This window comes from Indicator indicator, chromosome 9, assembly GCF_027791375.1.
Source record: "Indicator indicator isolate 239-I01 chromosome 9, UM_Iind_1.1, whole genome shotgun sequence".
Taxonomy (NCBI): Eukaryota; Metazoa; Chordata; class Aves; order Piciformes; family Indicatoridae; genus Indicator; species Indicator indicator.
In genome coordinates this window covers 23,410,881-23,425,744 of record NC_072018.1, presented here as the reverse complement: position 1 = coordinate 23,425,744, position 14,864 = coordinate 23,410,881, and the positions used below count along the sequence as shown (strand labels likewise).

General features: G+C 40.8%; 1 protein-coding gene across 1 annotated transcript in view; it reads right to left on the bottom strand.

Moving 5' to 3' along the window:
* HS1BP3 (HCLS1 binding protein 3) overlaps nt 1-14,864 on the bottom strand; it is a 47,028-nt gene that overhangs the window by 19,137 nt on the left and 13,027 nt on the right. The window contains exons 3-4 of the mRNA XM_054383638.1: nt 14,228-14,435; nt 11,709-11,919 (exon numbers count right to left, since the gene is read on the bottom strand). Coding sequence (XP_054239613.1) covers nt 11,709-11,919; nt 14,228-14,435 — 419 coding nt within the window. The remainder of the gene's footprint in view (nt 1-11,708; nt 11,920-14,227; nt 14,436-14,864) is intronic.

The following is a 14,864-nucleotide window of genomic DNA, read 5'->3' as shown; positions in this document are numbered from 1 at the left end:
CCTATCTGCAGCTCCTGGCCTCACTCTTCTGTGTTCACATCCCTTTGCACCCCCGGGGAAGGACACTAGTACCTGGTGCATTGGGTTCATGTGACAAGGTTTTGCTAGTGGAGGGGTTATAGGGTGGGGGCTTCTGTGAGAAGCTGTGTCCAAAAGAGCCAGCTCCAGCCAGCTCCAAGAGGGACCTGCCAAAAGGGGTCCTAGGTACCAGCTCCTCCCAGAAAGAAGAGTTAAGTAGAGGGCAGAAAAGAGATTGTCCTTTGCCATGTTGTCTATTTGCCTGTAAGGGTTAAGGATATCTTGGCCTCTTTCATAATATCCGTCAGCAGCATATGTCTTGTCATACACAACAGCTGTGCTGGCATGGTTGGCACATGACTAGCAGTGCAAGCAAGTTTCTTCAAGAGAGTGAGGGGTAAGACAGGCTGGGTTACATCTCCCACCACCTCCCAAGGACAGCCAAAACAATGCTTATTGCCAATGGACTGCAATGTTTGGACAGCCCTCAAACACCTCACAACTTTTTAGAATTTGTTCTCTGCACCTCTATGTAGCAGGGAATGACAGCACTCTTCTTTACATATCAGGAATGAAATGTGGTCCTGAAAGCCAGAAGCAAGCTGTCTGCAGCCTAAACAGGATGCCTTTGAAACAAAGAATTGAAACTAATTCCCCTGAGCTCTTGTCCACTGGTTCTTGATCCTCTTTGACCATCCCATATTGTGTGGCACTGCCCTTGTCTCTTGGCAGGATCTCTGAACAAATAAAAACAATACCAGCAAGGTCACAGTTTGCAGTAACAGCCCCTGAAGAAGGATGTGAGGTTTAGCCCCCAGCAGCCTCTTAAGAATATATCTTGCTTTTTTTTCATATTACAAAACCAGCTGGGGGCCATGGCTCTGTCACTCATAGCCAAGATGAGAAAGACAGACAGCTCAGGAACAAGTTTCCAGGACAAGACTGTTATACACAGCAACAGCCTCTGCTGGCAGATAACCCATCACACAGATGAAAAATGAGACATCTTTAGTAAATGGGTCTAGATAATGGTGTAAGGTGGTTTTGAGGGCATGACACCATGTTTTGTGTTTAAAGGTGCCTTCAAGAATGCCTCAGATGCTATTACAGATGAAAAGCAATAAAGCAAGGAAGAGAGAAGCTTGGAAATCTTCCATCCAAGCCACTCTGACCAGTTTGTCTATTGTGCCAAATAAGTAGCAGTTATTATAGAAAATCATGGTTCAGACAGCAGGCCTCAGAAAACAGCTGATAGTAGTGAAAACCCAAGTCAAGCCCTTTTCCCAGCCAAATGACACACCATGAGTCATGTGGCTGAACTCTGTTGTACTCTAAAACAGGCTGGCTGCACCCATCCAGTGCTGGGCTAACTCCCAAGCTGTGACCACCACCACCTAATAAATGCTAGCTGACAGGAACCACAGCAGCCAGCTACATACTTGCTGTGAGATGCCCTTGGTGTTTTCCAGTCACAGTGAATCCTTAACTGTCAGGGATATGCTCAGCACCACCTGCCAGCCAAACCAACGACTGCCAAGAAAAGCCTTATTACAGGGCCCCAGTGGCTCCAATCTTGATTCCTAAATGTGACCTCCTTCAGGCTGCCTTGTTGACAACAAAAAGTCAACATCTATACTAGGAAATAAATATGATCAGGGCTTGGGCCAAGATAACAGGACTCAGTATCTTCCTTGTGAGTTTTTAGCACACTTCCTGGCATGGATTTGGCCCAGGCTAACTAATCCTTTCCCAAATTATGCCTGGATATAGTTTAAGAAGCAGTACAAGCTCAGGACACTTCCTGTTTTGGATGTGGCCAGCTTGCTCTAGGGAGTGGAAGGATTTAGCTGTTGAACAGAAGCTACCTCATCCTTGTTGGCACAGAGCAAGACTACAGCTCCTGTTTCCCTTTATTTACCAGTTTAGCCACAGTCAAATCACCTACCACAGCTGCGTATTTCAATGTGATGATAAATCTTTCTTCCCTTTACAATTTGATCATATCTAGGCATTTCCTGCAACTTGGAAAGATTTTGAGTCTGATCCAAAATTCATGGAAAGTAACAGAAAGTATTTCTTTCACTTCAATGACAATTGCCATTATAAACGATCTGCATGTCACAATTCTATGCAAAGGAAAACTTTTCCCTGGGCAGACTCATAAAGTCAGTTTTACCAAAAGCATAATGGAAAGATCTAAGAACCATGATGCAACCTAAGAAACTCAAGTGCAGAATGAAAAGCTGCCAAGTCCCAGGCGTGTGTCTGTCCTAAAGGACATTCCTTCTTATGCTGGCACTTCAGATTCCAGATCTAGTCAGCTGCTGCAAGGGGCAGCAGCAAGTGATGTGATCCCCAGGTGAGTTAATTATAGTTCCAGCCTGGAGGTACAATGGCTAATTCATGCATTTTTGGCAAAGTTTTACTTCCAAAAATGGTTTTCCAAAAGCCTGTTCTTTGAAACCAAGACAAACTTCTGCAGCATATCCATGGGGGAAATGGAACAATGACTTTAGGAAGTCTGCTGAATTAGGAACATCAGATGAAAGGAAAAGCAAGTCTCCCTTTTGATTTAAACTGAGAATACATTTGCTCCATAGACAGCTTCTTCTAGAGTAAGCAATTCTGTCATACTTGCTGAACAGCAAAGCAACAGGGCAGCTCTGAATCCATCCCTCATTAGCAGTCTGTCTCATCTACAAGCAGCTCACTGCGTCTGTTGATTAAAAATTTCCAGTGCCTTGGTGAAAGAAGCAGGCTAATCGATGAGGTAATGCTTTTTTATTATAATTAAGGACTTGAGTCATCCTATTATTGTAAAGCCCATGAAACAAAACGTGTTTAAATCTGCCCAATCACATCATGTTCAATTGTATTCCAAAGCAGAAGCAAAAAAAAAAAAAAAAGAAAAAACACTTGATTCTGTCTAGCTGCAAATTTATCCTGTGTCCCTTCTAAAGCATCTCCTGCCTCCTATGAACCTGTCTCAGTTAAGTAAGGACTTGCTTAATATGCCTGCAGAATGGCTCACGGCAGCTTCTGCACACCGACATCACTGCTTTAGTTCTGCACTGCTACAAAAGACCACACATTGCTGTTAAACAGGATGGGAAAATCAAAAGCTGAGAGTTCACTCAGAGGACTGTGAGAATTGTTTGAAGGCTGGTGCCAGCTAGTGGCTATGGTATTTCATTCCAGTTCCCTGACACTACTTAGCTCTACAATCCTCCCATACAGAGAAAAGCGTGCGTCAAGTTTTATTGCTTTAATACACTGTAAACAATAAACAGGTCCATTAAAAATCCCATGACATCTTTCTTAAAAGCATCTTCTTCAGCAAGCTGGTCAAATTCCAAGCTGGCTACTTACATCTACATCACTGCAATTCCCCCTGCACTCCCAGTTGAACTAAATGTTCTTTACTTACTGTCTGATACTGGAATGAAGCGTTGCACTAAGCTATTAAGTCCTTGCTGCGTTTTACCCCAGGTGTAGTTACATTTGTGTTCTGCTTGAAAACACTACCAGATGGTATATGCACTTGTAACATGCACAGACTATAGTTATTTGCAGTCCTTTGGGTTTAGGGTGATGGTATAAACACATATTTACTATTTATAAAACCTGTTAAAGTACATTCAGAGTTCTAATCAGGAAGAAAATGAAGCACATTAAAATAATTACTTAAACTCCTTCCCAAAGGATCCTCATGTTCCAGCTGTGTATGAAGTAGAATCACCCAAGCCAGCCATGACAGAAACTCACCACTGATATTTAACTGAGGCAATTCCTTCAACATAAAACATAATCATACAGTATCAAAAATCCAACACTAGACCAGGAAACATGAATACAGATATGGACAATGCTGGCATAGGAGAGGACTCTCACAAGTTTTCCTTCAGTCAAGGAAGTGACTATTTCCAGGATAAAAGAAAACAAAGAGCAGCCCACTTTAGATCTGTGTTATGCATCCATTCCTCTCCAAGTCTGTCTCACAGTCTGAGTGCCCTAGCTCAGATCCCAAGGTGCATTTCCTTCTGATTGCCAGAAGTGGACAGAGCAGCAGGGTTTTTGCAATCATCTGTCAAATACGTTCTGTTAAAGGAGGTCTTATGCTTAGGAAGGATGTAACACATGCTAACTACAAGCCCAGGAGTACCAGAAAGCCCCAGTTTTCCTGAGTGCACTTACATTTAGTTAGTACTACCACAGAACAGCAATGAGAGGAGAGGGCTGAGTCCTTCAAACATCCAACTCAACTTCCCTGGTTAGAAAGTACATCTACATAGGCCTTTAGAAAGTACATCTAACAGGCCTTGGTAGAGTTCTCCCAAGGAAAACATATTCCAAGAGAGTATGTTTCTTCCACTCAGAGCACACAACACAGAACAAACAAGGATGACTCTGTGAGACTCAAGAAATAGGCATGTTTTTATTTTCTGTCAATCACCCTCAACCTTCCATCTGTAGCAGGACAGCAAGATTCGCAGTGAAGAAATGTGGGAAGCTGTGCTCAAGAGATGGGATTGGAGGCATAAAACAAAGGAAGGTGCTTTGAATGGGAGAACAACACTTGCAAAGCACCTATAAACATTAAAAAGCTCAGGACAGACAAATGGAAGTGATCAAATTCCTGCAAGAAGAGCACCCCTACCACCCTGCTTTATTCTCTAACAACTCAGTTAAAACACCTCCAAGGAGAGGCTATAAGGTTGCCCCTGAAAAGCATTGAGAGCAGACAATTTATGATCAGTAAGTGAGGCTTATCCTTTCACTGGATGGGTAACACAGACTTAGTGCTCTCTTTCACTCTTTTCTTTTCTTTCTATGATGGGAAAGAACACTATACCAGACTATATCCTTGGTTTTCAGAAAAATTTCAACTGTCAGAAATGTTTCAGTAGAAGACTAGCAGGGTTGTTTACTGGGACTTTGCAAGTTGCCAATCTGACAGCAGCTGGATTGGAATAGTGACAAACACTCGTGTCACTTGGCAAAGTGACGGTCAAGCATGCCTTGCAACCTAAGCTTCTGACTCAACAACTGAAAAAATAAAGACCTGCCTGTTTAGATCTCTGATGGATTCACAGCTGCGAGCACAGATACACACACTGCTAGGAAAAGAAGGCTCTTTTTTGTTCTTGTTCATTGTTTTAACTATCTGAATTTCATTAAATCAAAAATAACCTGTATCTACTCTCTTCTTTGATATTTTGACACTTTCACTCTCTCTCAGCTGATCAGGACAGACACAAGTGCTTCTTCTACTCTGTATGAATCTTACTGGGTTCAGAAGAGAAGACATGCACACACCTGGCTAGACTAAAAGGCAGTCACAAATTTATGAGAGGCTGAGGATTAGGAGGAGTGGCAATCTGAGGAGTGGCAGGAGTACAGCTTTGCCAACCAAGGACCAGAAGGCAAAGCAGCTGAACACATATTTTGACAAGCTTGCTCCAAACCATCTGTCCAGCAGACAGGAGCTGTGCTATGACACTGCTCCACCCTGCAGAAATTCTCTTTCTTGGAGACGAAAAATCCGCTGGCAAGCACTGCCCTCACCTATTACAGCTCTGGGCACTTCACCAATAAAACCACTTGGAATGATGCTAAACACAGGGCTCATCTTAATCCTCTTCATTGGCTATTCTCAGCAGCCCAAGGCTTTTGGCAGAGGAAGCAAGATCGAACATTGCCACTCATCTCTCCCTCCAAGACAAAAGGCTGAGGCTATCCTAGGCCCTGGATGTCATTTAGGGGGTTGGGAACATGCAAGTGTAGGACACAACCTAGAAACAACTACTGGCTTCTGTGCCAACCTACCTCCTCCTACAGCCAGCCTGACTCTGCATGACTTTGGCAAATCCAGGGTTGGATGCTTGACTGCTCCTTCCCTGCTCAAAGCCATAGACCATTTAATCTGCAACCAGAAAAGGCCCCAAGTCCTTTCATAATCTCCTTACCAACTAAACCCAAAACCAGCAAAGCTCTGGCACCAGAGGTGGTTGAGCTTGACCCCAGCAACAACTAGGTACAAAACTTTTAAAAACTTGTGGCAGCAGGCCACCAAAAGATCATCTCAAATCAGCCCCATCCCTTCCTAACTATTGTCAGGACTTCGCTCTATCTGTGTTTAAACAATAGATACAAAGTTTCCCTCTACTCATTTGTCTTTATTCTTCTGGCAAGACACAAACTGCATGAGGAAAAGCTACAAATGGAAATCCTTTGAAACAATAGCAAAGGTAGAGAATGGAGACAGAAACCCTCCAGGATCCACCAGGAGACAAAAGAGCCCCTGCCTGGGGAATGCCCACCTCTAGGTTCTGTGCAGTTTGCCAGGAAAAACTTAGGAGGGAAGATATGCTGTCACTGACAGATTTAGGGAGGCAAAGGAAAAAGGACGGAAGGGAGGGAACTGCATGTGGAGGAGAGGCTCCTGTGAGGGCTGCAGAGAGCTGATGAGGACAGGAAAGGAAAGCACAGGAAAAGGTGGGTTCTCCCAAGCTGGTGAACAAATATTACCTCATAAGTTAATTGTGGTTGAAGAAATGCATGAACTGAAAGAGCTGCTTTAACCCATAAAGTAGTCAAGCTCCTTTTGAAAAATTGTTGCAGAGGAGCAGGTTCTGGGTCATTTTAATCAGCTGCTGTCTTGGGTTTGTTAAACTGAATACAAGTACTGAATTAATTTAACTACAAAGTGAAAGGAGGGAGAGAGAGATTCTAAAGCTCTTGGCTTCGGCGTGTGTGGTAGTTTTAGGCTGTGCCTTGAAAATTTTCCACAGATCTTGAACAGAAAGTAGTAGAATGTAAATAAATCACCATTGGATGTAAAAAGGAAAATAATTATAAAGTCTAAATAATCCCATTGGACAGGTATCTCACATAAAAGTTAGTTTTGTACACTTAACTTTCTTTTCAACTCCTTCACTTTAGCAGATACTAGCTTCTGGCTTCTGCTGGCTTTGCTGACCTTGGCTGCATTGCTTTGTTGTGGCTAAGTATTAACAAACAGCTCTCTGCTTTTCTCTTCTCATGTCCCATGTACAGAGGGGAGGGAAGGGAGCAGGATGGGGGAAGCTGTTGGTAGTCCCCTGGTTTGTCCAGTGGGGTTCTTGTCTTGTTTATAAATTGTATATATACATAAATATTGTATATTTTGTACATATTCATTGCATTTCATTTCTAGATTGTAGTTTTGGTTGTAAACACAGCTTCATTTGCTTTCTAACTGAGCTGGTCTGGCAATTTCATGTTGGGGAGAATTTTCAACCCACCACAACATGCAAACAATAAAACTGCATAGTTCACCTACAGAGGGACAAGACAAAACCCAATTCAGTTACTGTGATGTGTTTTTAAAATTGTTTTGATTCAGAGCTATAAATGAATAATTTCACCCTGTTCAGATCAAGTAAAAAAATAACAAACTGGTTGTTTTCTAGGGAACCCTTAGGGCAGACTTGGAAAAAACACAGCAGCAGGAAGGAAACTAACACTTGTGGGCAGAGGAGCTCAGGGCCATACTAATTTTCTTCTAGTAATTCTTTCATACCCTGGGCCTGAGCACAGGAGCTCAGTGCAACAGTTCTGCTATTAGGACAGTCTCTGGTACTCCTCTGCCATAGGACAACCTGCATTCTCCTAAATCATGCTAATCACAGCTCAGGAGGCAGCACAGGCCATTTTCAGTGGGAATTCCGAATGTGGCAAACCCAAATTGCAGAAAAGGAGAATATAATGGTATAGACCTGGTCAGAAGCTGCCCAGTCAGCCTCAGTCAGCACACCCTGACACAGCTGAGCTGATTACCATTGATGTTGGTCCCGATTCCTGCTTCACATAGTCATCTTCAAGCAATTCTCTCAAACCACTAGAAAATGACACCTTTTTCTATTGCAGAGTTTTCAACAAGAATAACCCAGCTGCAACTGAATAGCTTCTCCATCTTATGGCTGTATTCCATGCTTTGCTTTTCAGAGGATTAGCCTCTTTAGGATATCATGTTCTTGCTTCTGTCATTCCTGAAGGCATTGCAGTTGGAGAAACCTCTGCAATTGTGACTAGCCACAGGGTACTCTTTTGCAATTTATGAGGAAAATCCTTAAAAAGACAGACCTGTTAAAAGATACTGCACCTCTAAAATCCCAGATATACTGTCAAAGAACCATGGTAGCCTACTAAGCACTTAAAAATATGTACCTGTAAATGTTGAGAAAAGTGGTAAAGAGAAGTACTGCACTCACTTTAATGAAAACAAGAGACAAAGAGTAAGATAGTATAACTAATATCATCTCTACGATGTGGAATGAAATACATTACTGATTTCTCATTTATGAAAGAATTAAAATAAATTTCAACAAAGGGATATTCTAATGCTCATGGCTTATCAGAAAAAACAGCAACAACAACAACAACAATAAAACCCAAATAAATAAAAAGATGTTAACTTAAAAAAAGTTTGGCTATGACAGCTTTGTAACTTACAAGTCACTGTATACTCACAATGCCAAGAAAAATGAAATAGAGCTAGAAATGTGCCACTGCTACAAAAGTGGGTACACTATATTAATTCCTTGCTGCACAGCTGATGTCAAAGAACCATCTAACTCCACATTAGAAGTGCTCTTCTTACAGGACATATATATTCTGTACAAGCTGAAAAGATTTCTACAAATGTCAAGGAAAATTTGCAGAATAACTGGTGATAATACACTGGAATAACAATACTCCAAACTATCAAGAAAGATAGTAGAAATATAGCATTCTAAAGCATATTTCAAAATTAATTCCAATACCACATCTCACAAATGTAGCCTAATCTTGAGTACCTTTTATTCTAGGAAGAACCAGGCCTCAGGGTGTTAAAGGCTGAAAACTTAATCAGAAATACATATTATGTTTCTTGAAATGTCCCTTATTTGGACAAGAAAAAAACAACAGTCTTTCTGCTGTTAAGAATCAGAGACAAGGCCTCTGCTAACAAAGAAATCAAGTTTTTGGAGATGAGAATCATACAGCAAAGAAACACAAACTTTGTAGTCCATCATTTATGTCCACAAAAGCTGAAAAGCAGAACTGGCAAATGAGTTGCCCAAAAGCCATGAAAAAGCAACTCAGACATAGCCTTGAATGTGAAGAAAAGAATCAGCACAACTGAGATACTTCCTCCAGGCAAAAGGAAAAAGACAATTATAAGCTTCCACCTGGATGATCACCAGCAGTACTGAACCATAAATATAGAGATAGTTTAACAATTTACCCCTAAAGCAAATATATTTAACTGGATATCTGGTTGTTCAGTAGCACAGCAGCAGTGCTGGGCCAAAACCAAGTCACAGCCTTTTGGCCTAGGAGGAAAAGTTACCAAATGAAGCATGTTGACAACACATGGAGGCCTGTGCTACTGGAGCAGTTTCATCCCCATCCAGAATAAAAAAAAACAAACCTGTAATATTGTGCCAAATACATGATTTGATATAGGTTAGAGCTCTGCTGCTCCAAGCATCCTGGACACTGATACCTTTTGGAATGAACTGGCTTGTTTTGGAGCTGACTTTACATCTTTTCAAAGTTTTTTTCACAGGGGAAAGGACTGTGGCTTATTACATTTTTTAACCTGTTAGTCATTCGGGAGCCATTTACTACTTAACTTTTTTATTCATTCTGCATCACCTCCTTTGTTTTTTATTCCCATTCCAAAGTAACTTCAAACACATATGAAGGAATAAAGCAGTGAGGCCTGCAAGAACGCTCTTTAAAGCATGTAACACCCAACATTTTGATGGGTATAGCAGACATCCTAAAACGGTCATCCAAGAAATGCTCATCCACTGGGAACAAAGGTCCTGCCTTTGGCCTCTTACCTAGACCCCTGTTACTACCAGGAATAAAGCTAGGATGCAAAGCTTATGTCCAACTTGATCTTCATTAATGTGAATTGAAAATATCTTCCATAGAAGAAGGGTGAATTACAGGAGAACAGAGAAAATGTAACATTACATTCAGGATTCTCATTTCCACTTTCATGTTTCTGCCTCAACACTGAACATGTGAGATTTACAAAAATAATAAGTATATATATTTTTTTTTTATATGAACAGCCAATGATGTAAAGTGGAAAACACCTCATGCTGCAGCGTTGTACCAGTAAAGATCATACCTCTCACTAATAATTCTGTTCTCAAAAGGAATGGAAGCAATAAACTACATGAGGATTTAACATCAGATCTTGTCACCCTACAATGCATTAAAAAAAACCTAAAATAATCAAGACTTTCAAATGCTGTGTCAAACTATGCAGAGCAGAAAAGCAAGCTTCTTGCTTGTTTTGGCACAGCAAGTTCTTTACAGATCTTGTTCTAAGTCAGAAAATACAAGACTGCATTTGCTAACCAAATAGATCATTTTCCTGTCCAAAAAAGGACAGCTTCTTTTGTAAACTTATCAACTAACGAGCATTTTGTGGGAAGTAATGCTTTATCTAACTTCTTACTGTAAATACTTATTTAATTTTTTTAAACTCTTCTTCAACAAAAGAATAATTTCGATGCTAACTAAGCACATGCGTTGTCAAAAGAATAATACTTAAAGATTTCTGATAATATGTAAAGGATTAAATACTTCCAGTAAGAAGGATGACTTCTGGACATCAGCAATTATATAACATTGTAGCAGCAGGAGCAAACAGCGCTTCCAGTGTTAACTGCTGTAGCTGACCTAACCGTGGGGGAGACTGCAGCTTAGAGCTTGGAGTTAAATGATTCAAGGTAATTGGGAAAAACCACGAGAGGGCTCTGGCTTGCTAGCATCAGTTACTCTCTATTGCTATGAAGAATCATTTTGAAAGCATTGCCTGGGTCCAAAGACAAAGAACACTGAGTCACTGTGAGTAACTGAAACAACTCAGCTGAATCAGTCAGTGCTTACTGAAGATCAAGAACAACTAGCCCTTTTCTTCTCGGGCATCTAAAGCCTGAGACAGCCAAAAAAAAAAAAAAAGTAGTCACTAGTCACAATCCCAGCCACTGAGAAACTGAATTTGCTTCAGTAGCTAGAAATGGTTTTGAGAACTAAGATTCCATCTTGAAGAAAATAACTGTCTGAAAATTACTGGACAGGTAAGCAAACCCAGATAGGAACATGAGCAAGCTTTGATTCCATTATTGTTTCTCATGCTGTTCTTGCTTATGCCTCGGCAGCGTTTAGCATGTGACACTTTCAGACAAGAAAAAAAGAAAAGGTTATTTGTGAACACCATGACTGAAACGGTTCTTTTGGTCTTCATGCTGCTATAACATTACCTCCTTGTAGACACAAGTGAGTTCAAAAGCAGTTCTATACTGTAGGCTCCAGAACAGCACATCCAATGGATTGTGGTGGCTTTATGTTATGTGGTACAGTGTTCAGTAAAGAGCCTGCTGTAACTGAGACTGTTATCAAGGCATTCACCATGTCCCTCTGTCACTTGGATTTTCTGAGAAATGCACTAAAGAAGCACTACAAAGTGTGTTCCCTCTATTGAGGTACCTCTTTGGTGAACTGCAGTGGCCTCTCCTCTGCTAAATGCAGCTGAAAGTGGTCAAAGTTGTAAAATGCTGAGATGAGGAGATAATGACATAGAGCAGCCCTATCTGTTCAGAAAGTAGGCTAAAACTAAGTAACAAAGGCACTACCATCTATACCTGATTATACCGAGAGGGTCTAAATCTTCTTCCTCCTCTTCCTCTTCTTTTTTTTCCCCTTTCCTGGCATTTTTGACTGATGAAAGCTGTGATATTAAGTCAGATGTCTTCTCCTCTTTGAAAAAATCGAATGCCTCATTTTCTTCATCTTTCTCCTTGTCATCAGGAATGTTTTTACCCTTGAAGTCAGTGGCACTAGTAGATTTTGTTCCTGCAAAATACAGTAACGCATGCAAAACTGAGTAGGCAGGATAAAAACTGTTTAATACCTTGCACCTATTCTTGATGGGTTTGCTTGGGAAATGAAGGACAGGATCAGCTTTTGTGAAACTCTTTCAACATTCTCGACTGTCCCTAATATCCATTATGTGTCACTATGGGCCTGACCTGTTTACTGATTCAAGGTAGTTAGGTAGAGAAATACAGAGGAAATTAACATCCTCAGCACGTGGCTAATCTGCTTATTTACGCTCCTTTTATAATGAATAGAAACAATAGAATCTCCATCCCATCCAAATAATCTTGTCTGAGGCGGAGTTTCCCCCTGAAGTGCCTATTTCTGTCCACTGACTTGAGGCTGTAAATGCTCTGCTTAGACGTAGATAGCTAACTTTCACACAGCTAGTGGAGAGAAGTCCACTTTGCATTACTAATTTAATTCATTAAGGCTAAAATTAGAGCATTGGATGAAGAAGTTTTTGCAACAGTTTACACTCAGAAATGAAGCCTGAAGTTTTGAGTCCCTGCAGTATGCAAGGGCCCATCCAGCTGAGCAGCAATCTGAAACATCTGCTTTGACTGTCTTCTCACCATACTTGTTACATGCAAAGCCCTTAAGAATGAAGAGAAAAGTATTCCTTGCTGTGGAGTCTCTGGACATTCTGGAAAGCAATTTAAAGTGGTGAGACTAGCTAAAAACAGGCTACTAAAAACCATGATGGATAAAACTCATGGTTTCATCCTTCTGACTATTAAAATTACTGTCATAGGAGACTAATCTCATTCAGCTTTTCACAATCGCATCTGCCACCTCATTCAGGACAGACTTCATTGACTAAATGTAGGTGTCTATACCAAGCAAGTGGTCTCCTGCTTCCCTTTTAGGGAAAAGAGTGTTGTTCAGGGTAGCCAGTGAATGTTACAGTGCTGGTTATCTTATTTCCACAGTCATTTGTGGTTTACCTTGTTGATTCTCCCTAAACACCACTGAGTATGTCTCCAGTATCTGTAAAAGTGTACACTACTGGCTTGAGGATCTGCAGTGCATGTACTGACTTCTATCAGTTTGCCAGCGTGAGACTCCTATTACTCTAAGGCAGATTTCAATGAAGAGGTTACATCACTTGAACCCCATTTGTCTACAGTCCAGACTAATTCAGCTATATACATGGGCTCCACGGTTAGGTTAATGAGCATGCAGAGATTAATCAACATGAACTCTGAATTCTCTGTGCAAGGGGTCTGCTTTCAAGATAACGCTGCTAAACAAAGAAACAAAACCAACCAAATAAACACAACAAAAACAACATAAAAAACCCCACATACAAAAACCGTCCCAAACAACCCTCTTGAAATTCTTATTAGCAAAAAGATTTTGCCAAATATTACACAACTTTACCCCTTTTGACTTTAGGAAGCTGCCAATCTCACAGAATTTATAATCTGGCCACACTTGACACTTCCGTAAAACTGGCTGTTCACACATGGTGACTTACTTGCACCATGCAACTTCACTTTCTTAAAACTAACAATACACTGAGAATCCTGCACAGAACCAGGCTGGAGTATTCCCTGCTCATCAGCTCTTAGCTGAATGAAAAGCAGAGAGCCCATCTGTTCCATTCATTCAGTGACTCCCTGCTATGCCCAAGGAAGATAAGAAAGGAACTACATAAATCACTGTAAGAGGCAGCAAGAGCTGGACATGAGGCAAAGAAAAATTAAAAAAAAATAAACCAAGCCAAACAAACAAACAAACAAACAAGAACAAAACAAAACTTAAAAAAATAAAGGGGCCAGAGAATGAGTTTACCTAATCAAGAATCTTGTCTTTTATCTAAATCTCTCTCAGGGTCAAAAATTTACCTTAGGATACTCTTCAACATGGCCTAACAATTTTATTATGAATGTTACACAGTCAAAACATGGAACAGTTGATCACTAAGTGAGACCCTATACTGTCCCTTTAGGGTCCACTTCTCTACTGACAAGATATGATTATTTAGCCTTCTAAACTTATACGTTCTGAATCACATCTTAGACATATGCTTAAGGGAAACAAGAGATGGTGAGACAGATACTTTCAGAGCATGCATTGTGGTATCACCACTTCTAAATGTGCCCACTGAAAGGAGAGGTAAACACTAGCAAATGTGACTATGCACCATAGATGCACAAGAGGGTATTTTCAGTGACAGGCTTCATTCTCATAGTCTCCAGTTACTGATTGAGTCAAGAACTTGATAACACTTTTATTAAGCACATTCATGGGAGAGAGGACACTCACATCTTTTAGTTACCTAAAAACTCCAGTAACTCAGGACTTCTTGCTAAATCCTCATCTTTTGAGATGAATTTCATGATATCGTTGAACATAGCTCTTCGTTCACAGATGTCAGATTCCCCCACGAAGAGAACTTTTTTAGGCAAGAGTGGAAGAGAAGCCTGTGGATACCGTGCTGCCAGTCTCTGGTAGAGCTCCTCTATCTCACTGTACTTCTTGGAAACCTGCAATGAAACACGCTGCCCAGGTAAGCTTCTTTACAGGAGAGACAGGAACAACAAAAGAGCTGGTTAAGAGCTGTGAAACATTAACCCTGGAAACTGAAGTGGAAAAACATGCATTACCAAGGAGCTTTACACATAGTCTAGTAAAAGCCTGTTATCTACATAGTGAAACCCCAAGCATTGTTGATGGTCTTCTAATTCTGTAATTAAAATTTGCTCCCTAATGAAACTGAATTTCATTGCCAGATACCTAGCATCCAGTTAGCATCATCAACTAAGGAAATACTGGATAGGTCACTGCTCCAGATACTTTTCTCTGACAGCAAAAATTCTTGTCCACTGAAAATGAGCTATAAAATGCACAGCCCTGAGAGGCAAGAGGGAAGAAAAGCCTGGACAGCTAGGTAGCTGATGGAGAAAGCAGCCTGC